This window comes from Macrotis lagotis, chromosome X (assembly GCF_037893015.1).
Source record: "Macrotis lagotis isolate mMagLag1 chromosome X, bilby.v1.9.chrom.fasta, whole genome shotgun sequence".
Lineage (NCBI taxonomy): Eukaryota > Metazoa > Chordata > Mammalia > Peramelemorphia > Peramelidae > Macrotis > Macrotis lagotis.
Genome location: NC_133666.1, coordinates 123081392 through 123107247, shown reverse-complemented (window position 1 = coordinate 123107247; position 25856 = coordinate 123081392). Strand labels below are relative to the sequence as shown.

At 42.0% G+C, this 25856-nt stretch overlaps 1 protein-coding gene across 2 annotated transcripts; it reads left to right on the top strand.

Moving 5' to 3' along the window:
- The first annotated feature begins 1463 nt into the window (after positions 1 to 1463).
- On the top strand, positions 1464 to 25637 carry GPRC5B (G protein-coupled receptor class C group 5 member B). 2 transcript variants are annotated; one of them, XM_074205298.1, is made up of 4 exons: positions 1464 to 1566; positions 15899 to 16912; positions 22025 to 22137; positions 23659 to 25637. In XM_074205298.1, exons 2-4 carry the CDS (start codon positions 15907 to 15909, stop codon positions 23701 to 23703), a joined length of 1164 nt encoding a protein of 387 aa, XP_074061399.1. In that variant the 5' UTR covers positions 1464 to 1566; positions 15899 to 15906; the 3' UTR covers positions 23704 to 25637. The 2 variants fall into 2 exon arrangements, with proteins under 2 accessions (XP_074061399.1, XP_074061398.1); XM_074205297.1 differs by lacking the exon at positions 1464 to 1566 and adding an exon at positions 2165 to 2243.
- Positions 25638 to 25856: the final 219 nt, after the last annotated feature.

Below are 25856 nucleotides of genomic sequence, written 5' to 3'. Positions count from 1 at the left end.
TGTTTCTCTTTTGGCCAGAAACCCTGTGGGTAATCCCCTCTCAGATTATTATTAATTTTTTTGGACTATGAAGAGATTCCTTGCTTCTTTTCTTTCTCACCTGCCTTAATCACTGAGATACCCAACAATTTTTTTCTTTTTTTGTAAGTGGTCGTTCTTTTCCCCTTTGTCTCATCTCTCTTACCTAATTTTAATGATTAAATGGGCATTGCCTCAGTCAAACTGTGACCTGGGAAAGATCTAGCTTTTAAAAAAAAAACACAAGGTCTTCCCCCGCACCTAGGGCCATCCTCAGCCATCCTGATCCATATCTGGCCACTGGACTCAGATGGTTCTGGAGTAGAGAATGAGACTAGTGACTTTGCACAGACCTCCCTTGCTTAAATTCAATTCACTTGCACATCATGGCATCACCTTCCTGATGTCAGGATCTTCTTGGAAAATGAAGGACAAACAACAATTTGTGACTCAGTTCCCTGAACTGTAAAAAAAAAAAAGAGAATTGGATTTGACAATCCCTAAAGTCCCTTTCAGCTCTAACGACATGATCCTATGCTATTTCTCACTACTTGATACTACATACAAACAGTATACAGAGTGATATGTAAACAAAAACAAGAAGTCAATGAGAAGGAATGAGAGTAGAGGATGACTAGGAAATAAAAGTATCTAAAAGAGCTGGAAAAGACTTTGTTTACCAAGTCAACATCCCTGAGATCTACTAAGAAATATTGGGCCCTGCCCCCTTTCCCAACTTTCCCACAAAAGCTGACCCTAGAATCCCACTTCTCCAGCCCTGAAGGAGGGCCTTTTCCAATTGCCCCAAGTATTCATGCCTTTCTCCTTGAGACTACCTCCCTTCTACCAAGACTTGTCAATATCTATTTATTTCCATTATCTCTCCAAAGGAAAGTGAACTCTGAGGGTAGAGGTTGATTTAACCTTTTGAATACTTTCTGATTGCTTGATTAATTGATTGATTGAACAAGAGGGTGGGGAAACTGAGACAAACAGGGTTAAGAGCCTTTGCCTACAGAAACAAGTAGTGCCCATTTGCCTTGCAAAAAAAAAAAAAACCCTAAAAAAAGAAAAAGAAATAAGTAGTGTCAGAGGCCAGATTTGAAATCAGGAAGATTGGTCTTTCTGACTCCAGGTTTGTCCAATATCTTTAAACAATTAGAAGACATGGTTAAGGGGAAGACAGAAATATACTTTTAAAAAAAACTCCTAAAATCTGCATTGGGGTTAGGAGAAGGAGGCTCAGAAAGAATGTTTAAAAGCCAACTTCTGGTTTTAAAAAAAGATGTTGTGGATCCGCAGGCATTGTCTTTCTTTGGTCTTCGGTCTCCCCTCCGTCCCTGGTCAATAATCTAGCCTCTCTCCTCAGAGGTCAATGCCTTCCTTCAACTGTACTGAATCGACCTAGGACAAGCTCCTTGGCATTGTGAAGCTACAAAGGATTACAGATGTCCTGACTAGCCTTCAAACAGAAAGAACTCTCCAGGACGGACCGGGGTCTAGTCTAAATAATCCCAGCGACTAAACTTTGGGCTCCAGCCACAGAAGGTGAGAGCCGCAGATCACCTGTGTGATCCCGGGCAAGTCAGATTTCCTCATCTGTTAAGGGGAGGCCCGAGAGAGTGGATTCGGGGCCACGGCCAGTCGGATGTCCTGGGGGCATGAGTCTGGGCTACGCGCGTTCGCTGCTTTGTGTAATTCATTCACATTGTTTTCTCAGTCACCCACGCGTAAGGGTACGGGTATCCCCACGCGTGAGCGTGTGCTGCGTGTGAGCCCACGCGAGGGCTCCTGGGGAGGGGCCGGGGGGCTCTTTGTGTGTCTCGGTGCCCGGGAGGACGGCGGGAGCCCGGCGGGGGGGAGGGGGTCAGGGAATTCGCAACCACACAGACTTGGGGGGACAGGCGGACTGCGCCGGGGCTGGAGAGGGGCGGGAGGGGAAGGGGCGGCCTCGGGGGCGGAGCTGGAGCCGGGGGAGAGCCAGTGAGCGGGCCGGGCCGGGAGCCCGCGGGGCCGGGCCGGGCGCCAGGAGCTCAGAGGGCTGAGGGTGAGGGAGCGGGAGCCTGACCCGCAGAGGGTCCGAGCGGCGGGGCCGGGCGCGGGCGATGCAGTGACCGGGGCGGGGGGCGGGGAGGGGCGCGGGGCCGCTCTGCAGAGATGTGACTTCAGCGGCGGCTGCTGGAGAAGCGGGAGGCGCCGTCCGTCCGGCGGGGGCCGCGGTGCGGGTGAGTGCGGGGCGCCCGCGGCGGAGGGCTTCACCCAGGCGGGAGGACCGCAGGGACAGGGGGGCGGGGGGCTCTCCCGGCCCCAGAGAAACTTTTCTCGGGCGGGAAGAGCCCCGCGCACCCCCCCCCCCCACCGAAGGATGCTGAGCCCCCGCGGCGGCTCCTGGACGGCGGGGCGAGCTGGCCGCGGTGCCGAAGGCGCGGAGCGGAGGCCCCCGGGCAGCCGCGTCCGGAGAGGAGCCGCAGAGGGCGGAGCGGGGCCGGGCACGGAGGGGGAGGGTCGGGGGAGGAAGGGAGGAGGGGGCGGGAAGCTGCCGCCGGGGACTGGAGCCGGGGGCAGCCCCTCCTCCGGAGGAAGGCGGTCAGGCAGCCGTCCTTGGCCCCGTGGGGAGGCGTCCTTGGCCCCGGGAGGAGGCGTCCCTGGCCCGCACCTGCTGGAGGGAGGCTGCTGCGGGACGGGCCCCGCACTGGCCGGGAGGGAGGCACTGCGGTCTGCTGCACCCCGGGGCCCGAGGACTGATGCAGAAGTGGAGAAGGAGGGGGGGGGGTCGAGCCGGAGGCTCTGGGGGCTGTGGGGATCGAAGAGGAGAGTTCGGAAGGGGAGCTCCTAAGGAGACTGCAGCCTTCTAGTCGGGCTTGGGGGCTGGGGGCCGATGGCCGGAACCCGAGCCCGCAAGGGCCTGGGGGCAGGAGTGCGGAGAAGGTTGGAACTCAAACATACACATCAGTCACTTGTCTTCTCAGCTTTTTTTTAACCCCTCTTCAGAAAACCTAAGGAAAAGAACGATTGCTGGATGGGGGAAGGGGGGAAATGGTGGGAGGGAGGGAGGGAGGGAGAGAGAGAGAGAGAGAGAGAGAGAGAGAGAGAGAAGGGGGGAGGGAGAGAAGAGACTGAGAGAAGGTCATTGAATACAATGGATGAAGAATCTAGATGAAGAATACTGTGGCAGGGAAATGGCTACAGCGGTTAAAACCTTAAAGGGAGGAGGTAGGGACTATAAACCAACCTCAGTTTCTCAAAAAACTCTATTCCTTTGAAAGATTGTTGACCCCAGGAATCTCCACCAGCTCCTGCTAACTCAGCTCATTTTTTAGCTCCCCAGGCTTGGGGTCATACCCCAAGGGAGATATGTGGGCCAGAGTCCAGTCCAGCTTCAGTCCAGCTCCTTAAAAGTTCCCTTAACTGGTCTGAGGAATTGGTCAATAGCATCGAGATTCTCTTTGGATAGGCTCTAGGTTGGTCCTCCATGTAGCCATCTCCTTACTAGCCCTCTTTGGAAAGCTAGTCCCTTCTGGTTTCCAGAAAGAAAAAGTATGGATCTGATCGACAAATAGTTTGATTTCATTTGCATCCAGCCTCTGCCTAGTACTGGGAAACTGAGATTATTCATAGAGATGATTATCTCTAAAACCAAGAGGAAACTCTTCTTCCTGCCTCTGAACACAATTTTCCAGATATCCTTTGACCAAGGCCGAGTGAAGTGAGGCTATTAGCCATAAGATTTTGAAGGAACTGGTTTTCCTGTTCATAATTCATTTGGAAGCTCCTGAGAAGTTAAGTGACCCAAGGTCACAAAAGACACTAGGTAACTGAACCAGGGTTTGAACCTATGTCCAGGGACTACAAATTCCATGATATTTCCATAATACTAAACCATTTTATTAAGTGTGTTTTGGATGCTAGAGAAAGGGGTGATTCAGACCCAGCACCCAGCCATAGATTAACTTGATACGGACACAGAAATACAGAGAGAAAAACAGCCATATATGTATGAGTTCTAATCTTCTCCCTATCTACCCTCAGTCTTTTAAAGAAGATCCTCCTTTCAACAAATTTTTACTAGATAGACTGTGTGGTTAGAGTTGGCCTTATATCAGCCAAGAAAGGCCTCCTTCAGATGTGTGACCCTGGGCAAATCACTTAATTTCCTCTCTGTTTTATGGGCCCCTGAACTAGACCCATAGCACTAAAGAGTCTGAGGGGATTTTTTTAAAGGGGGGGGGCAGCAGCCCTGTGTTTGAGAATCATGGAAGGAGAGTTGGTCTATTTTGACTAGAGGTAGTCAAATAGCCTGCAGAATGATATGCAAATTTGAGTCTCTTATTATTGAGTTAACAGTCCCTAACCAATTTCGTATTCGTACCACTGTGCAAATTGTTCTTCCTCTCTATTCATTGCCCTGGGGCTTAAGTCAGAAGGGATGATACTGTGTACCAGAGCCAGATGGAGTGTTAGATGCCCAGCGGAAGAGAAGTATGGCACTTAGAGAGGGAAGTAAGGGGGTGGGGTAGGGAGTAAAAAGAAATCTCAGCACTTTGAGGCACAGATGTTAGAAAGGGTTTCAGAAACTACATCCTAAGACTGGGGAGGAATTATCTATCCAATGGCAGACTATCAGCACATAATAGGACATTTTCTGCAATTTGTTTCTGCCTCTGTTGAGACCTGAAGCTCCCTGGGAGTCTAATTTATTTCAAAGCCACCCTGAATAGCTGTAGCTTTGGACTGGGAGAGGTAGCTACTGGTTTTATCTTTAGCCCTACTGGCTCCCTCTCCACTCCATGCCAATTGACTTGGTGTCTGGATGCAAAATTAATGGACTTATGACCTCCATCATCTGAGGAGGTGCTCGGTTGGCACTAATGGGTGATGTGCAGACAAAGATAATATTAAGCCCCAATACTTAAGCATCTCTGACTCCAGTCTGACTGATTCTTACCCTTCCCAAAGGGTACTCCTTGGATCTTATAGAAAACCCGGACCTGGATGCCACATTAAGAGTTATTTAAAACAAATTAATTTTCCCAACCAGAACTATCTGATTTTAGAACTGCAGTTCAAAATTGTTAGAATTTTCTCGATCACAACCTAGGGAAACCAGCCAGTCCTGAATGGAATGGTCCGGAATATCATTTGCATTTAAATGATTGCTTTTATTTACAGGCTCGAGGCTGTTTTGCATATTCATGGAGACATTCTCACAACTGTATTTACATACCGAAAGGGATTTCTTTGGTGCTAAATCTAGGAGTTGAGTAGGTTAGGCTTTGCCTGTGTTTGAGATAAATTGGTTGTGAGGAAGCTAAAAAATGAATGGTAGGAAAGGGTGTAACAAATTCTCCCGATGATTCAACCCAGCTATTTGTGCCCTAAAGTCTTTTGCTGACTATTATCTACACTGACAAGTAAAGGCTAAAACCACAGAACTGATGTGATAGATGAAAACACTGGGTGCTCTAGAGGAGAGATCCATCTTAACTCTTTGTTCTTTCTCTGGAGAGCTGGCTGGGGCTTTGGGCTTGGTGGGTTGGGTAGCTTACTATTTAGCTACTAAATATTTAAGCCAAGTAAAATCAACAAGCACAAGTCAACAAGAATTTATTAAGCATCTATTATACGTGTCAGGAATTTACTAAGTGCTGAGGATTCACAGAAGGCAAAAAACAACCTCTTGTTCTCTTTGGAGCTCAGAATAATGGGGGAGACAACATGTAAACAGTTATGTATAGAATTTGGGGATATCTCCGAAGGAAGGTATAAAGTGGGATCTGGCAAAGACTTTCTATGGAAGATAGGCCTTTTGCTTGAACTTGAAGGAATTCAGAAGGCAACAAGAATACTGGAGTGTAACCTTCTTGACTAGGAGGACTATTTGGTATCTCCAGCCCTGGCAGCTCGGATTCTAACTGTAGAACCGAACCGGAAAGAACATTGGAGAGCATTTACATCAGAGGAAGCTGAATTGAGAAAAGTTAGTTGATTTGCCTAAGGTCATACAGCTAAGCATCTCAGGTGGGATTCCAAATTGTTCTCCCTGACTCCAAGTCTAAAGTCTAGCATATATAGTATATGCCTTTAAGAAATGTTAATTGAATGGCATTATTATTATTATTATTATTATTATTGTTATTATTATTCAGTCATGTCTGACTCTTCAGGACCATGAAGACAACATGCCAATACTGTCCCTGGAGTTTTCTTTAGCAAAGATACTAGAGTGGTTCAGGATTAAGGCAAACAGAGGTTAAGTGATTTGGATGGGGCCACACAGCTGTTACATGTCTAAGGCTGAATTTGAACTCACATCTTCTTGACTCCAGGCCCAGCACTCTATCCACCGACTCACCTAGCTTCCTTTAATCAAGTCTTAAAATACTCCCTTTTTGAATGGGGCTGAGGAGGATATCAGGCCTAAATTGTCTTACTGACTAGTAGTGAACTAGGATCAGGAGACTTGGATTTTAGCATTTGCATTCTGCACAGAATTTTCCCTCTATTTCCTCTTCTGTCAAATGAGAAGCATGATTTCAATCAATCAATTATCAATACCAGGTACTGATACCAGAGATACAAAAAGAGGCAAAACAGACCCTGCCCCCAAGAAATTTACAATGAATGAGTTCAGGCTTCCCTTATGGGGTTATTGGGAAGATCATCAATATGGTAGAACTTTGAACCACTTTTAAGTACTATAGAGATTCAGGAAATTGTTGTCTCTTGTTATATATGGCAAAGAAAAGGACCCAAAACTTCACTTTTCCAAATTAGACATTAAAATTTGTGGCTTCACCTCTTTAAAGAAATGGGTATTTTTCCTAACTTAGAGCAGAAATTCCTTGTCCAAAAAGGACATGTTGGTGAGTTAGGAACTATGGCTGTTATGCTCCAGGTGAAGAAATCACCAGCCCTACTTGGGAAAAATCCTCTCCAAGAGACAATACTTCATTAGCTTGGGTCAATATCACTTATGGGGAAGGAGGGAGCCTAGGATATAGAAATTTAAGGTGGCTCCAATACTTGTCTCTTAAGAGAAAGTCAGTAACTGATTTCTGGTACTGTTATTCTTGGTGGTTAGCAAGTATTCTTAACCATTTTTGTGCCCCAGGCCCCTTTGGCAGTCTGGGAAAACATTCAATATCCTTTGTCAGAATGCTTTGGGTTTTGTTCTTAATTGAAAGAAATGCTAAATTTCAATTAGAAATTAGTGAAAATAAAAATGTAATTATTTCCCCATTGCAAGTTCAAGGAACCATGAAATCTATCCATAAATCTTCTAGGAACCCCAGGTTAAGAACCTCTTTTTTTAGAGGCCTGAAGAGATGGCACTGTATGTCATCCTAGGATGCTTTAAAATCAATCTAGATAAAGACATAGTTATTTCTACTTGTCTTCAATGTACAGGGGATTTGGAAGAGAACTTTTGAAGTACCTCAATGTACTAAGGTTATAGATCCAAAGCTGAAAGACAATTTGAGGACTATCTAGTTCTTATCTAAGAGGGAAGAAAATGAAGTTTTGGCAGATTATAACAATCATAGAGGATAAAACATGTAGTGAACATTAGAGGTGAGATTTGAACTCAAGTCCTCTGACTCTAGATCCAGGGTTCTTCTCTTTATATCATCCTAAAAGAACACCAGACTGGAGTTGTAATAACTGAATTTGAATCCAGGTGTCCACACTAGTTTTGGGACTTGGGCAGTTCACTTAATCTTAATTTCAGTTTTCCAGGCTCTATATAATGGGAATTTTTTTTAAAAAATCCATGTTTTTTAGGATTATTAAGCCTTAAAGTGCTATGGAATTTTTGAGCTAATATCTATACAGTTCACAGTGCTTGGTACATAGTAGGTACTTAATAAATGTTCCCTGTGCCACTTAATCCTAGTTGCCTCAGTTTCCTTATTTGTAAAATGAACTGAGAAAGAAATGGCAAGTCACTCTAATAATTTTGCCAAGAAAATTCCATATGGGATCACATGACTGAAACATTGAACAACAACTCCCTCCTCCAATAATGTTGGTACTTCAACAAAGCCAAAGGTATCCTCCATGCCTACCTATCTTTACTTTCATTGTTCTAAGATTACTCAAAGGAAAAATCACTTTGTTTCCATCCTTCTGCTAGGACTGGTTATTAAGTCAACTAAGAGAATATAATATGTTCTCATAAAGCTGGGGTTGTTAACCATCTTTGTGTCCTGGACCCCTTTGTCAGCATGGTAAGCCCATAAACCCCATCTTAAAAGAGTATTTTTTTTATGTGAAAGATTTTATTTATTTTGAAGTTTACAATTTTTCCCCTGATCTTGCTTTTCTCCCCCCATAGAAGGCAATCTGTTAGTCTTCACATTGTTTCCATGCTACACTTTGATCTAAATTGAATGTGTTGAGAGAGAAATCATATCAAAAGACTATTTTTAAAATTCATCAAATACCCAAGATTACAAAGGAAGTCAGTTATGTTGAAATATAGTTATAAAAACAATTTTTTTTCCTCAGGTTAAGAAATCCCTACCTCAAAGGGATCTTCTGTTTCTATTAGTGATCCCTTGTTTGCTTTATAATAAAGTGAAGGATTGGAAATGAGATGAATTGACAGCCTGGTGGTTTATCCATGTAACATCATCTCCATGGTAACTGGCCAGTCTAGATGAGTTCAGTCACATGATGGTTACATGACATGAATGAAATATACTCTGTGTGTGTGTGTGTGTGTGTGTATGGTAGGGGGGAGGCACATAGAATGGGAGGTATGGACCTCAGAACCTGGAGCACTTGCAGAGCCAGCAGGCAACAAAGGTTGTTGTCCTGAAGCCATCTATTGTGCTCAGAGGCATCACTTGGGTATCTCAACAGGGCAGTTAAAGGAGCCCTCTTATAAAGGATTGTTTACTGCATTTCTTTCAAGCTCAGTGAACCACAGCTTACTAGAAAATTGAGTTCTCTTGTGCATGGCATATCACTTAATTGTGGACCTTTCTTTCCAATGTGTATTTTTAAATCAGGGCTCAGTTCCAGTGTCCAGGAGTTTAGGTCTTACCAAAGGTAATGAATAGATTAGCCTGGTTTTCCATATTAATGTATTGCACCATCTGAACCTCCAAAGTAGTACTCCGGTTTTTTTGCTTCATATTCCTTTCATCACCATCTATAATTGACTGCCATTAGGCTGACTCCAAAGTCCCCATCAGATGTGAATATGGGAATTTAGAAGAGATGGGGAGGGGGAGGAATTCTTGTCTCTTTACCACTATTTGGGGTAATTCAAATATCTCTCTTGGGCAGATGAGACTTCTGTGGGGAACTGAGGAAGATGGAGAAAGGGAACCATAATCTATACTGCTTCCTGACTTCATTCTCCAATGCCTGATCTATAGATTGTTTCATAGCTATAATAATTATTAGTAATGGTACTGTAGAATTTGACTGTTTTATACAATAATAATTGCATATGTAGAGAATTTTTACATGCACAAAACGCTTCACATCCATTGATATTTCATTTGAGCCTCACAGATAACTGTTTCCATTTTATGAATGTGGACATTGAGATTCAGAGGTGATTTGCCCAAAAATCACGGAGCAATTAAATGTCAAAGATGGGAGTGGAACCTGGGTGTTTCTGGATTTTCAAGTCACTATTTAGATTCTAGTCCTGACTCTGCCACTGGTGCTGACTTTGTCACTTTATCTCTCTGGGCCTCAGTTTCTCATCTGTAAAAATAGGAAGCATGTTATCAACTCTCCCTTGCTGTTTTATTGTGAGATTCAGCAAGACTTGAATAGTATCAAGTACTATAGAATTAGAATGTAATGTTATAATTCAAAGTTAGGGAATGAGCCCTCATAACTTTATTTTTTTTTTTTTAGGTTTTTTTTTTTTTGCAAGGCAATGGGGTTAAGTGGTTTGCCCAAAGCCATACAGCTAGGAATTATTAAGTATCTGAGGCCGGATTTGAACTCAGGTACTCCTGACTCCAGGGCCGGTGCTCTATCCACTGCGCCACTTTGCTGCCCCTTGTTTTTCTTTTAGAATTAAACCAAGGACTTAACTTTTGTGCCATGGAACAGTCCTACAGCTCAGTTCAGTGCAGTGCTCACAGGTACAACAAAAACAGGACTTCTTTGTATAGTAGTAAGAACATGTAAGAACATGGACCTCAGCATCAGAAGACATAGCACCATAGGCTTGGAACTGGAAGAGACTTTAGAGATGCTCTTTTTACAGCTAAGGAAAGCAAGTCAGAGGGAAGTTAAATGACTTACCCAGTTTCTCACCATCAGAGATAGGATTTGAACCCAACTTCCAAACCAATGTAGGATGATATGATTAAAAAGTCAGAAGATCTAGGTTCAAATCTGGTGAAAAGGGAAGGTTATTTGTTGACTCATATACAGCTCTTTGTGACCCTATGAACCATTATTCTGTCCATGGAGTTTTTTGGTAAAAAAATGTCCTTAGAGTAATTGCCATTTTCCTCTCCAGTGGATTAAGGCAGAGGTCAGTGTCTTCCTCCAGATCACACAACTAGTTAAGTGTCTTCAGTCAAATATTTAAACTCAGGTCTGCATGGGGCACAATCTGCCCATCTGGAAGTCTCTCTAATCCCTCTTAATTCCAGGACATTCCTTCTGTTAATTTTTTTCCTATTTATCCTGTTTATATCTTGCCTTGTCCATGTTTGTTTGCTAGTTGTCTCTCCCATTAGACTGTAAGCTCCTTGAGGACAGGGATTATCTATTACCCCTTTTTTTGGAAGGGGGTATTTAGTATCTTAGTGTTTCACCCAGGTCTGGCACATAGTAGGTACATAGGTGGTACAGTAGAGTGCTGGGTCTGGAGTTGAGAATTCATTTTTCTGAGTTCAAATCTGTCCTCACTCCATCCTATTTGCTTGAGTTTCCTCCTCCATAAGATGATCTGGAGAAGGAAATGACCACTCCAGTATCTTTGCCAAGAAAACCCCCAAACAGGGTCATAAAGAATAGGACATGACACAACTATAATACTTTTTGAGTCTCTCTCTACTCATGGACCTTATCTCCTGACTGTGACAAAGGATCTTAGAAGGGTCTTAAATCCTGGAGCTAGACCTGTACCCTCCTATTTTTCTAGGAATAACCTTTCTTGGGTTGTGTACTTTGGCATTTGCAACCCTGCATTGTAATTCAATCTACCTAATACCTTTCCTTCCAGCTTGATTCCGGAGGCCTTTGTTATGGGAAATTTGAGGGGCTATTCTTGGACTGTGTGAGATCTTGGTGGAAGAAATCTCTGGGGTGGGGGTAGGGTGATGATTATTTTGTAGAGTTTTAGACCTTATTTAGGAAAGGACCAAAACTGATGAAGTTTCTGTGATTGGTATGAGGCAGACTGGGAGCAAAACCACTTGGCAGGATGCTCCTCTTTCCAAATAACCTGGGAGGTCTGATAGATACGTTCATTTAGCTCAGTGACTGACTGGAATGCCAGAAGAGGGGGTTAGCTTTGAAACCAGAGGAGGGGAGAATGTAGATCAACAGGTGCAAATGAGCCCATGCAGCTGGGGGACCTTTACAGGGTTAGGGATCTCAGGCAAATCCTGGCCTCATTTTTGTCCACTCAAGGTAGGTGCTATTATTATCTTCATTTTACAGATGAGGAAACTGAGGCAGGCTGACACTAAGTGACCTGCCCAATGTCACAAAGTATCTGAGGCCAGATTTGAAATTGAATTCTATCCACTCTGCTAAGTAACTGTCCACCTCAGCCTGTGAAGAGAGGGTTATCGCTCCAAATCCCCAAACTTATGATTTCACCGACATACAGAAATCCCACTGTGCAAACTGCAATTTCCCTTTTCCAATGCTTCTGCATTGGCAGATTGCATCTGTTCTACAATTTACAGACTTGGTTGCCTGGTATACTGAGAGGTAAAGAGGTATTTCTTGGGGGGAATGTTTAGCCTCTCTTTCAGAGGTAGCATTTGAACCCACATTTGAGGCCAGATCTCTGCACTATATCATACTGCCTCTGTGAAGGTGATAAGTTCTCATTCTTATAAAAAGGATGGTCACTGTCCAGGAGTGAATTATAATTAGGCTGTACAGGTAGAATACACAGAGGCTTCAGGAAAAAACCTAAATCCTGGTGGTAACTGGTTGTACCCACAATTTCACAGAAGCGTCAAAGGATGCAGGGAAGGAGAAGATGACTGGTTTTCTCTTCCCTCAAACTAGCCTATACTTGGTTGCAAGAAAGCAAGCAATGAGTCAGTGGAATGTTTACTGATGAGAAATACGCCAAGATTGGGATATACTCTGTAAGTCCCTGGTGTTTGATCCTGGATCTCTTCCCATTGTGTAGTCATCTTGGAGTGCTTGTGTCAGACCAAGGTCATGGCAGAATTGAAGAAGTAAAAATGATGAAAGATGTGGTTAACTCCAGGAGAGAAGAAGCATGAGGTTGGCCTGGAGTCTGGAAACTTAGGACTAAATTCTGCCTCAGAAGATTTCTTTGTTTGACATTATCACTCTGAATGAACTTCAAATAGTTGTTGTTCAATCATTATCAGTCATGTCCCACTCTTTGTGATCCCCTTTGGGGTTTTCTTAGCTACCATACTGAAGTGGTTTGTCATTTCTTTCTCCAGTTCATGAGACAGATGAGGAAACTGAGGCAAACAGTTAAGTGACTTGCCCAGGGTCCAGAGGCTGGATTTTAGGTCTTCCTGACTCCAGGCCCTGTGCTCCTTCAATTGTTGATCAATCAAGATGTTGTATATAAAGTATTTTGTACAACTTGAAAAAAATGAACTATTTTCAACCCCTTGTAAAGTATGTACCATCCAATTCCCCATTTGTTCCAATAAGCACCAAGAGAACCATGGGGCTTTCTCTGTAGAATTCTCACAAGCAGGATCATCTCTGAATAGTTCTTCCCCAGATGACTGCATAAAACAGCTGCCAGAAAAAAATGAGATTCCCAAGGATGCAGTTGAAACAAAGGCTATTGTTTAAGGGTATTGTCTGCTCCATCTGAGAAAGTGGTTAAAATGTTAGAAGGTTTGGTTACTTCCACAGGTTATTTCTCCTAGTAGCTGTCAGTCAGTAAACAGTTAAATACCTGCTCTGTGCTGAAGATATAACAAAAGAGCAAAGATTTAACAAAAAGAGCTCACTGTCCTCAGTGAGCTCACAATCTAATAGGAGAGAAGCGAAAAAATACGAACAAATGGGACCCAACAGAGAGGGAAGGAACTAGAATTAGATCTGGAAAATTTAAGAGGTCATTTAGTTCAATACCTCCTCATTTTCTAGATGAGGACATTGAGGCCCATAAGTAAAAGTGACTTCCCTGGAGTCATACTGACTAGTCTGTCTGATTTCCAAATCTAGAGTTCTTTCCACTGCTCTACCCTGCCTCTTACTTTGTAGTATCCCAGCTCATAGTGTGTCGTCTACTTAACTCATCTTTCCAACTTTCCTGAGAAGCTTGGGCTGCCTATTTACATTTGTCTGTTTTGCTATTTTTTTAAGTCCTTGCTTAAGTTTTTTGCTTTTTAATCATCTTAAGCTGTAATAACTTGAAAAACTTTTGAGACACTCTATATAAGATAAAGGATAATTTCTTTAAGTTGCATCCCAGAGGCATATCTGAATTGATTTGCTGTAATGAAATTTTGTCCAAATGAATCCAATTTTCAAAATTAAATTTCCATTTATTTGGACCTAGAAACAAATAGTCTACTCTGTTCAAAAGTGTAAAGAAGGAAACCCAGTAAATGTAGGCAATATGATTAAACATTACTTCTGTCAAACATTACTTCTGTCGATTTCCTCCGATCTCTTGGATCCTGTGTTTGTGTGTTTGTTTGTCTGTCTGTCTTTGTCTGATTCTTGGGGGGGAGGAAGAGAGGATGATTTAAGAGTAGATTATATCCTAGATAGAATGAATGTATGCTGTAAGGAAAAAGAACTGAAAGTCTGTTGGTACTTGAAAACTGGAGGTGGGGGGGTGGTAAATAACTGAGTAATACCTTCTCTCCTCTCTTCCCACAGTACAAACAGTGAGCCTTCAAGTTAGCTCATTGTAGAAAATGACTGTCAGAGGAATCAGCCCCAGAGGAAAGCATCTGTTTATATAATTGTATAGTGAGTAAGAATGTGTTGCAACGGGAGTAAAAGTTTTATATCCATGAGTCATACAGCTCGACACAGTTGCAAGAGTACCTAGAATCCTGGAACTCAGAAGTGATTTGTCCAAGGTCATACAAGTAGTGATAGAACTGGAATTAGAACTCAGATCTTTTTGACTCTAGATCAGGTGTTGCTTCCACTCACCCAGAGTGGCTCATTCAGCAGGGCTACTGGATTAATTCTGTCAGAAGGAAGGTTCCTGTGTAATAGGATTTGGCTTGCAAAGCATCCAGGCTTCCACTTGGTTGTTGGCTTGAACTGATATCTCTGAACAAGAGCCAGGTTTATAAATCTGGTGAATCCTCCTTGGTCCTTTTGTTTTTCCTGGGCAAAGTATCTTCTTTATTTTGACTTAACACTGTTGCTGGGGACAGCTACTTGGTACAGTGGATACAGCACTGAACTTGGAATCAGGAAGACTCCATCAGGAGTTCAAATTCCATATCAGTCACTTAACTATCTGTGTTATCCTGGATAAATCACTTAACCCTTTTTGCCTCAATTTCCTTATCTGTAAAATGAGCTGGAGAAGGTAATGACACACTTGGGATCTTTGCCAAGAAAAACTCCAAATGGGGTCAAAAGAGTCAGATAGGACTGAAAACAACTGAACAGCAAGGTCAAATGACCTTGAGATAAGATTTGAATCCAGGTCCCTTGACTCTAGAGTTCTTTCCATTGAAATTCTCCTTAACTTAACTTTGAATATCTTTTTCACTTCTAACATCTTATGAATACCACACATTAGATACTTGACACAGGGGGAAACTTAATTTTGTATGTGTTTGGGGTAAGGCCAGGAAGCTCCCAGAGCTGATTTGGTTACATCATCGAGAGTTAAAAACTCTTTACAATGCAATTCCTCTATAAAGTGGAGTCTTCCTGAGTTATTCAATGGCACTGAGAAGTTAAGTAAATTTTTCAGGGTCACACAACTAGCTGAGAATATATAGATATAAGTCTTAAACTCAGATCTTCTTGGTTCCTAAAGTCAGTCCTATAACCCCTAAGTTATTTAGTTCTCTCTTTAGGAGGATTCCCTGTTTTCTGCAATGGTTTTTAATTCAGTAGACAGAGCTTGGGTTTATTTATCAGCTGGTACCATCATGCCCACACTTACTCTCCTTTCCAGTGCCCCTGGGGATTGGGAGGTGGGGGTAGGGGTAAGAATGGGGATAGAAACCAACCTATGGCTCTATGCATCTTTTATCTATATAACATAAATAATTCATCGACCCTTATGGCCCCTCTGAGGTAATAAGGATTTGAGTTCTCCTTGGCTGGGAGGCTGCTCAGGGCGACTTTAGAGACAAAGAAAGTGGTCAATACTGCATTTACTTATGAAAGCTCTTGGGACTGAAACTATTTGGGTGGCTGGAGGGTAAGCAAGAATTGGAGCAGCTGTTGTGTAGGTAGCTCAATACAACTGTAGGCACAAACAGATAGATCACAGATTTAATAGGCTCACTGTGAAAAGCAATTGGAAATAATACTTAATAAAATAAGCAACAAGGCCCCTTGTGGGATGGGCCTTCCTGAAAGAGTAAGGAAGCTTTGAAATAAGTAGGGAACCTCCCTCCCTTTAAAATAGTTCAAATGTTGCACTACTTTCAAAATAGCTTGTTTATTTCTAGAATGGGGGTCTTTAATTGATTTTTTTAATCTTTCTTAAAAATAATTTATACCATTTCAGAGAGAAAAATGAGAACCCACTTGGTCCTCTCATTTCTCCTCTTCTTTGTGATCGGCTATGGCTCCTCAGAGAATGCCAGCACCTCTCGAGGCTGTGGGCTTGACCTCCTCCCTCAGTACGTGTCCCTGTGCGACCTGGATGCCATTTGGGGAATTGTGGTGGAGGCAGTGGCTGGGGCTGGTGCCCTGATCACACTGCTGTTGATACTGATTCTCCTGGTGAGACTTCCATTCATCAAGGACAAAGAGAAGAAGGGGCCCCTGGGCCTGAACTTTCTGTTCCTTCTGGGGACCCTAGGGTTGTTTGGACTGACTTTTGCATTCATTATTCGAGAGGATGAGACCATATGCTCAGCTCGCAGATTCCTGTGGGGGGTGCTCTTTGCCCTATGCTTTTCATGCCTACTCAGCCAGGCCTGGAGAGTCCGGAGGCTGGTTCGCCATGGGAAAAGCCCCTCAGGCTGGCATCTCGCTGGTATGGCCATATGTCTGATGCTGGTCCAGGTTATCATTGCCACAGAGTGGCTAGTCTTGAACGTGGTCCGGGACAAAAAGCTAGCCTGCAACTATGAGCCCATGGATTTTGCATTGGCCTTAACTTATGACATGGTTCTGCTGGTGGTGACCTTGGGTTTGTCCCTCTTCACTCTCTGTGGGAAATTTAAGAAATGGAAGAAGAATGGAGTGTGCCTCATCCTTACCACCTTCCTCTCCATTTTGATCTGGGTGGCCTGGATGACCATGTACCTTTTTGGCAATGCAGAACTAAGGAAAGGTGATGTGTGGAGTGATCCCACCCTGGCCATCGCCCTGGTGTCCAGTGGGTGGGTATTTGTCATCTTCCATGCTATTCCTGAAGTACACTGCTCAATCCTCCCATCACAGCAAGAAAATACAACCAACTACTTTGACACGTCACAGCCCAGGATGAGGGAGACAGCCTTTGAAGAGGATGTTCAACTTCCCCGAAGCTACATGGAAAACAAAGCTTTTTCAATGGATGAACACAATGCAGGTAACTTGAACCAAATTTTGTCTATGACTTCTATATGCATTTGTTAAGTGGACAATGAAGAATTAGGCACTGTTCCCTTTATACCCCATTTGTTGACCTATTGGACAATCTGAAGAAGTTCCAAGTCTTTTGATTAAATAAAAAATGCATTTTTCTAGTTGTCTGAACCTGTAGAACAGAGGTCACTGTAAATCAGTTAGACCTTAAATTCTTTCTTGTGTTGTATTGATTGAAAATTGCTTACTGGGAATCCCAGTAGTAAGAAGAATGTTCACAGATGGGTTCTGTTCTACAAGTTGCAGAAGGCAATGCTGAGTCAGCCCATCAAAATGCTCATTTGCTCTTCCCAATGGCAGAGTCTACATTGTTGGGTTTGCTTGGTGAGCACTGGGGAACTGTGTAACTAGTTGCACCTCCAGCTATGGGAATAGATTTGTAGGAGAGGGAAGGTTCTTCCCCATCATTCCCCCCAAAGCTAGCAAATCTTTTGATGCATTTCAGAATGAGGATGTATTTTCTGAGATCCCTGAGTTCAGTGTGATATAGTGGACAGAGCCACTTCTTTTTATTTATTTATTTATTTATTTTTTATTCTCATTTTGTACAAATGTTTTTCTTTACATTAATAAAATATACTTGTTTACAAGTAAACAAAATACCCCTCCCCCCATGAATATAGATAGACTTGACAGAGCCACTTCTTGCACTGGGCTTTCAATCAGGAAAAACTGGATTAAATCCTTTCTCAGAAATTAGCTTTGGGAACCTTGTGGAAATCATCTATCCTATCTGACCCCTACATTTTCTCTGGCAAATAGAGGCACTAAATAGCCATTTTCTATTTCTCAGGGTCCTTGAGAAGTCAAAAGTACTTGCTTTGTAAACCCAAAGGCATTTCCTAAATGTGAGCTGCTACTGTTGTTGTATGAGGCAGCTGGAATGACACATAGAGTATTTATTTGGAAATCAGGAAAGATCTGGATTTGAGTTCTGCCTCTAATATATTATAGCTGTATGACTTTTTGAAAGTCACTTAACTAACCCAAAGGTGAGGTGTTAAAATTGCATTGGTGTGTTATTAGTTTAGGCAGACTAGGAAGAGCCAAAGATTGTCATCCTGTGGTTGAGGCCATGATAGGAACCCTATCTCCTTTTGCTTTTTTGTGGGGGGAGATGGGTGGAGAAAATGGTTTTGCTATTTTATAAAAAATACTCAAAGCTAAGGGACAGATTCCCACAGGACCAAGCCTAATTCTGTATTGCTCATTGTGCCCTTTCTATATAAGTCTGATATGTCATAGAGCCTTAGGAGACTCAGTCCTGCAACTTACTCCCTCATTGAGCAATCATGACATATCCAAGTACTAGTTTTCCCCTGTATAAAATTTACATGATGTCTGAACTGTATTCTCAAACTGCCATTCCAAAAGTATATGATTCTGAGTTACATGGGTAGCCCCTTCTCAGTCATATTCATAGTCTTCTGGGGCCAAGCCAATGAAGACAGACTAGACAAAAATAGGGAGTGGATGTCTTGATATGTGTTTTCCCCCTCCCCTGGCTGTATTCAAGAGCCAAAGAGATGAACTTTTCATTTATCCTATGCTTAGGATAACCTTGTAGCCATTTAGCCAGGAGCAGAGTTGACTTCCTAAAGATGGTAGGTAGGCCTCAAAGTTTGACCAGAGTTGTGTCCTGATCTCTGGCAGAGCAGATTTTCCCTGCAGGCTTAAATCCCTGAAACAGAAATCTTATCTTGCCATGGCCAGGGCCCTCCTGCACTTGTCCTCCAGCCACAATTGAGACCAGCTGTTGGAATTCTTGGCCTAGGCCCCAGAGGTCTTGAATTTCAGGGAGCCAGGGCCCAAGACCTCTTCAGTTGGGCTCCTTCTTACCACATTGGGCCTCATATCAAGCCAATGAACTCTGACTTTAGAGAATCATGTAAGGTCTGTTTGATTAAACCTAACCTCATCCTCTCCAGTTTCAATCTTCTTGTTTCACTGACATGATATGAGTGAGAGAGGACCACTTGCCCTCCCTCATCACCTTCCCCATTTGACACTTTCAGTGTTGTGACAGAGAGGCTCTCAAGCAAAGAGTATATTCCTGAGTAAATTATAAATTCTTAGTATTCCAGTAGCCTCTATCTTCTTCCTTTTTCCTCTGAGAGAGACCTTGCTCAGCCTTTTGCTTATTAATATCAGTGCTAGCATGACAGAAGTGATAAGAAATTAAAATGCATTGAAAAATCTAGCACCTTAGATTACAACTTCCAGAGCCTTAGAGATGTGTTAAACATTCACCTTTCAGAGGAATGAGACAAAGTGCTTTTTCAAGAGGGTACTTTTTTTTAGGGGCCATAGTAGATTGGGTTTGAAGCAAAGGAAGTCCTGGCTAAAAAATCCTTTATTGATACTTAACTGTATGACTATGGGCAAGTCAGTTCACTATTCTAGAGCTCCACCTATACTTTTAGAGTCTCCATTAGAGGGGTGTTGGTATGACATTCAATTGTAATAATAATATATTTAGTTCTATGAATGTTAGTTGATCAGAAGCTATTAAAGTTTGGGGATTAGCATGAAGATTCCACTAGACCTGAGGCTACTTTATGTTTAGACTAAGGAGCAAGGTGTAATAATAGTGGAGAGATGGCACTGAGAAGAACTGAATTCAAATCCTGTGTCAGATATTTATTAGCTGTTTGATCCTAGATAAATCACTAAACCTTTTGCCTCAGTTTCCTTATCTGCAAAGTGAGGATAATAGAACAGTTGTGAGATGATACATGTAAAGTGCTATAAAATGCTAGCTATTTTTATCTCCCCCCCCCTCCCCCCAGTGAATTCCCTGAAGTGAATGCTGAGAGATTTGGCAGTTGCTTTCGAGAGTTGCAACCTTCTGTTGTGGATATGATATATATATATATATATATATATATATATATATATATATATATATATATATATATATATATATATATATATATATCAATGGTGTATTTTTATTTCTTTGTTAAATATTTTCCAGTTATATTTTAATGTCCTCCAGGATGCACTTGGGAGTTTTTTGGGTCACTGAACATCTCTAATGTACATCATCTCACCTCCGTGAGTCTCACTTTCTTTTTAATTGTAGTGGAGAGGTTTAAACATAATGACCTTACACTTCTGCAATACCATTATTCATATCTCTCGCTATGGAGGAAGTCAAGGGTTTAGCTCAACTCTGCCACTTAGTCACTTGGCTACTTCATTCATTTGAACTTTACTCAGCAAGTTGGAAAAAAAATTCCAGACCTTGCTCTTTGAATGTCTAGAGAAGAGACCTTGCTTTGTTGTTTTAAGAAAAAACAATATAAGGCTTATTTGATCCAGTTGTGTTTCAACACTCTGGTTCCTGTGGTGATATCACTCCAGTTCAAGAAGAGTTGGCATTTTGGAGCCACCTAGATGGCAGCAGGTACACCAAGGCTCTGAGAACATTCTGAAGAGAGGGATAGGAATGTCTAATTTCATCAGTATTGGAAACCTCTAGCTTTGCATCCCAGGGCAAGCAAAAGGCCAAGTTCTCCCTATTTCCAGAGGCTACTTTTCAGATTAAGAAAAGGGAAAGTAGGGGTAGGTGACTGAGAGAATAGAGCACTGACCCTGGAGTCAGGAAGACCTAAGTTCAAATCCAGCCCCAGACAATAATTGCTAGTTGTGTATAATTCACTTAACCCCATTGCCGAGAGAGAGAGAGAGAGAGAGAGAGAGAGAGAGAGAGAGAGAGAGAGAGAGAGAGAGAGAGAGAGAGAGAGAAGGGAAAGTAGGAGCAATCTAGGTGGTACAACAGATAGAATATCAGCTTGGAATCAGGAAACCCCAAGTTCAAATCTGACTTAAAAATTTGCTAAATAAAAGATAAGTGGAAGTAATTCTAAGGTTTATGTTCCCTAAATAATCAATTACCCCATCTCACTGGTTTATGAAGCAAAGTAAAAGCTTACCATTTGACCTTTTCTCTCACATTTAAGAGCCAGTGTGAGACCTGGGTTATGATAGATGACATGCGTAAGAATAAGATTTTCCAATTGAAGGGCTTTGGAAATAGCAAACAACTTCTGAATGTACCTCTGGCTTGAGTTGATACTCCAGTATTTTTGCTGGCTCCATAATTAGGTTCTCAGCAAATGCTTAGTAAAAAGTGTTTCAAGTATTTCTTGGACTGGGTCTCTTTTTTCTCAGCTCCTTGACCCTAACTTAAGTCTCTCTTCCTGAAATTCAGGTTGCTTCTAGGGATGATTTGGATGCTTGTAGAAATAACTACACATAGCTCATTGTGATACTAAGCTTGCTCCTAGACTATTTAAAGATGGATTTCCTTAGCAAAAAAAAAAAAAAAGATACTTAATGAGGAAAATGATGAGAATTCCCATTTTACAGATGAAGAAACTAAGACTCACAGGCTAATATGACTTGATTCATGGTCAGATAGCATCCAGTGGATTTAAATCCAATCCAATCCAACATACTACAAGGCACTTACTAACTTCAGCAAAATCAATCCTCTCAAGAACTTGGGTTCTACTTTGAGCCTAGGTCTTGACTCCAAGCCCCAGAATTCCATCAACTACACCAAGATGGTGGCATAGCGCCATTGTGTTAGTTTCATCAGGATGCTGAAATTCCTTCAATACAGAGAGACTTTAGGGTTCTTTTGTCTTTGCACCCCAGTTTCTGGAATAGCAGTTGGCACATAGCAGGTAACAAAAGTCACAATGTCTTTTGTTAACAGCATTTAGAAGATACATATTCTCTTCTTGGCATGGCAGAACCAGAATTGAGTAGACCTGTCAGCAAGTAATAAGGACCAGAAGTTCAAGCTTCTCTCCCACAAATGCCAGCCAGTTTACTAACTTAGGGACAAACTTTCCAAACCCCACAAATGCCTTACTAGCAACAAAGAGAGACTGGGAACAAAGCTCCTTTGTGATTTTTGTTTTTAGCCTGGCATGTGATGAGGGGAGGGCGCAGTGTGGGGGCAGGAGCAGGGTGTTGATGCATCAGGAAGAAAACAACCACCAAAAAAAAATTGTATCTCCCTTTTTTCTCTCTCCCCCCTCAGCTCTACGAACTGCAGGATTTCGAAATGGTAGTTTGGCAAACCGACCCAGTGCTCCATTTAGAAGCAATGTTTATCAGCCCACTGAGATGGCAGTTGTGCTAAATGGTGGGACTGTAAGTATCAAAATGTGATGCTATGGCAGGAAGCTTACATTTGTACAATCTTGGGGAACAGCTTCATTGGGGATAAACAGCACCGTTTAAACTGCTTGCTCTTTTTAAAAAGACAAAAGCTAGAGATGACATCACTTGCAGCTAGTATGCATGCCAAATGCTTACATTTTTTCTCTCCCCCTTCCAAATAGTTAAAAAAAAATCCACCTGAATTTAGTCAATTTGTAGTTTAGTTTGAGAATTCTGTTTTCTTGAAACTATTCCAGATCACTAATGATTCCCTATTAGTCTATGTAAACTGGTAGGCAACCCTCCCCCCACCCCACCCCTGAATTTCTCCTTTACCCTCAGCCATGTCTGCTGATTCCCCCTTTGAGAAAGGCCAGCCAATTTAAAATTATAATCTCTTCCAGATTTTGTTGATGTTCAAACTCGCTCAGATTTTCCCCTTTTCATGCTACCAACCTGTGTGCTCTAGGGTCAGCACAGGAAACTCCTTGGAGAGAGACCCCTAAAGACTTGGAGAGCTTGCTCACATGGAGGTTACCATTTCCTCCCCTTGGACATGGTTTGGCCTGTCAGGAGGTTAAAGTCTTGCTCTGTTTTTATGGCAAGAATGAGTTAGCTAATTAATGCCAAACAATCTTTCAAGAGAATGGTCATGGCCATTTTCCTTTTCTGGAAAGGCATTCCTTTTCTGTAGCAATCCAAAGAGGTACTCTTCATTTTCATATTTAATTTCCAAACATGGCTATGTGCTTTTTTTGAAAAAAAAACATTCATAAGCTTGTTTACACATGTCAAATACATTTCCATTTTTTTATATCATGTGCCGATTCCATAATTCAGTCTGATCACATTGAATTACCAATAAGATGAGCTGATGATTTGAGTTCTTTGGTGAATATGCATAGGGCACAGGAAACCCTAGATTTTATGTAGATAGTTTTATCTTCTTTTACTTCTAGATGGGATGTTACAGATTAGTTGGGCAGGAAAGTAGAAATAAACAGGATCAGAGATGAACTTTTATAAGGTGTGGGTCCCTTCTCCCCCCACCCAGTATGCACAGGTCCAAGCTTATGGCCTCTGCCAGATTAATCTATGTCATGAATGTTTGGTCTCCATGCCACCCATCAATAAGATTTGGAATCATGCCTAGGATGCCTTGGTTAATGACTGTTTAAACTCACCTGTTCTTATCCAGTGTAGATAAATTTTCCACAGAAATTAAGGGGAAGGGGTCTGTAGATGTAAAATTAAGAGTAATTTAGATCATGTTCATGGTGGGAATGGTAAGGAAATGGTTTGTTAAAGGATAAAGTTTTTTTAAATGAAGAAAACTTCACTGAATAAGACAATTAGCTCTTTCCTCTATGCTTTATCTGGCCAATTTGAAAACCACTGCTTATTGAATCATTTCATTCTTCTAATGACTGAATTTCTACTAGTGCATATGTTGACATTGACTTTGGAAAAGCATGGAGTTCATAGTTATGGATTTGTTATCCTTATTTCCAGATCCCAACTGCTCCGCCAAGTTACACTGGAAGACACCTCTGGTGAAAGGCTTTTACAAAGTTCCAGAGAATAAGAATCTCTATTACAGATTTTATTCCCTGGCTGAGTCTTTCTGGGGGAGAAATCATAAGAGTGGCGGAACAAAGTCACCGCTCATCCTGGAGCTTTCAGAATCCCAGATAATGGGGTTTCATGTAAATGTGAACACTGGTGAACTGATAAGCTAACCACCCACAAAATACCAAACCAACCAACAATTTTGCAAACTAAAGCAAAGCTAATTTCCTGTAGAATTAGGCTCACTCTTAAAATGCAACTGGGCAGACTGCATCCTCCAAGCATAGAAGAACCAAAGTCACAGTGACTGCTGAACAGGTTTCCTTGTAGGGCCTCTCCCAATGGCAAGTATTGGAGCCAGGCTGCCTCCCTCATTGAGTTGGCCCTTTTTTGTTACAACATATAGAGGGGCTTTCCCACTTGGTTGCTAGTTGGCTTTTTTCGTTGGGCAGGGATCAAAGAAAGTAATTTGGTTATCAGTTTTGTGAGTGGGTATCTGCAGACATACTTAGATTATGAGGGTGGGGGGGTCTTGGTTATCATTGAGAGAAGCGTTTCATTACCTTTAAAAATGCAAGAAACACTTAGTGAAGGCTTCCCCTTCCCATTCTGAAGAAGTGAATGGTATCTGGTTGTTAGCTCGTAGATCACATTTAACATGCAGTTGGACTGGAGTTTGCTTTTTATGCCCCTTACCTGTGGTATTCCAATGAAAAGAACAAAGGCAGGCTCAAAAATGAAGCCAGAAGTAGACAAGACCTGTGTCTGGTGGCCCCAGACAGAAGTTCTCAATGATCTCTAGCTTCTCTCCCATTCCACCTCTCCAGAAGTTGATCTGAGAGCCTGGTGGTATAAACATTTTTCTGACTTGTCTCCATTTTGTTTCCAAATATGCCAATGAGGCCACCAGCTTGGAAAGTCAGAGGGATGAGTTGTAGCAGGTTTGCCACTGACCAATGTGATGTGGCTTTCCCAAAGTCCCATAAGATGGTGTATCAAGGGCCCTACTGCAGTAGTTAGAAGTACAAGGAATTTCTCTGTTCCTTATATCAAAGTAATGCGATCTTCCAAGATGAGGAACATTTTTATTTATTTTTTTTTTGGTCTGTTTTGGAGGCTTTGGAATAGAGAAGTTTTTTTAGATGATTTTATCTTGTTTTACTGCAAGGTCTCTGAAAATGATTATTTCAAAACCCATAACTTCTGCCATAGTTTCCATCTGTCTTGAGCAAATCATCCTGTTATTATTTAACATTTATTTAATGCATATTTAACATTAAAAGCATCATGGTCTCCTTCATTGTTTAGCCAATATGATCTGCAGCTTTCTTAAATGCCTAAAGCAAGATTTTAACCTGACAGTATTGGATCTATAAATGATGATGGGTTCTTTTACTATATAGCATAAGCTATAAGAAATCTATTCTATTTTCTAGCCTTTTTTTAAAAAAAGCAAAAACAAAAAAAAAAGGTAAGCCACAAAGAACATAGAAAAGGTCAATGGTTGGGGGGAAAATGGTCACTGACTTTATAAATTGAATACATCTATACTGAATAATTATAACAAAACTTCTAATTCTTTCTACACCTGATTTTTTTTGGCTGTGCCCTACATGCCCTCCACCCTCTGCACAGCACTGTGAGAAATGAGCTCAATATTGCTATTCTTGCCGCAGTCATCTTGCAAGTTATTTTCCCCCCTCTCTGCAAGTTCGTTTCCCTTTCTTGCCATGCATGTGAAAACAAAGCATGGCATGAGAATGCCTGCCCCCATCATATCTCATCTCCAGTACCAGTCCTGGGAGCATGTGCTTGCCTTTAGACAACCAGACACCTGACTTTAGCCCTTAGTGTGTGTTTGGGAAGGTGATTATTAGATGGTTTGGAAATTTAAATATTTGGGGGAGGGGGGATGTGAGGAAAAGGGGGGTGGGAGGGATGTTGCATGCAGAACCCATTATTCTAAAAATAAAGAAATCTCCTAATGCCTCAGTCTAATCCAATTAAAAACAAGTGTTACACATTCTTGTGCCAGGAAATGGTTACTTATCCCAGCTCTATGAAGTCATTTGGAGTTGTAGAATGCCATCAGTGACATTTGCCTGCAAAAAAAAGTCTCACTTTCAGAAAGGAACCATTAA

Excerpts from the sequence above, each read along its gene's own strand:
- GPRC5B (XM_074205298.1), top strand. The coding sequence starts at position 15,907 with ATGAGAACCCACTTGGTCCTCTCATTTCTCCTCTTCTTTGTGATCGGC. Across the intron at positions 16,913-22,024 it reads AATGGATGAACACAATGCAG|CTCTACGAACTGCAGGATTT; the intron begins GTAACTTGAACC and ends CTCCCCCCTCAG. Across the intron at positions 22,138-23,658 it reads TTGTGCTAAATGGTGGGACT|ATCCCAACTGCTCCGCCAAG; the intron begins GTAAGTATCAAA and ends CCTTATTTCCAG.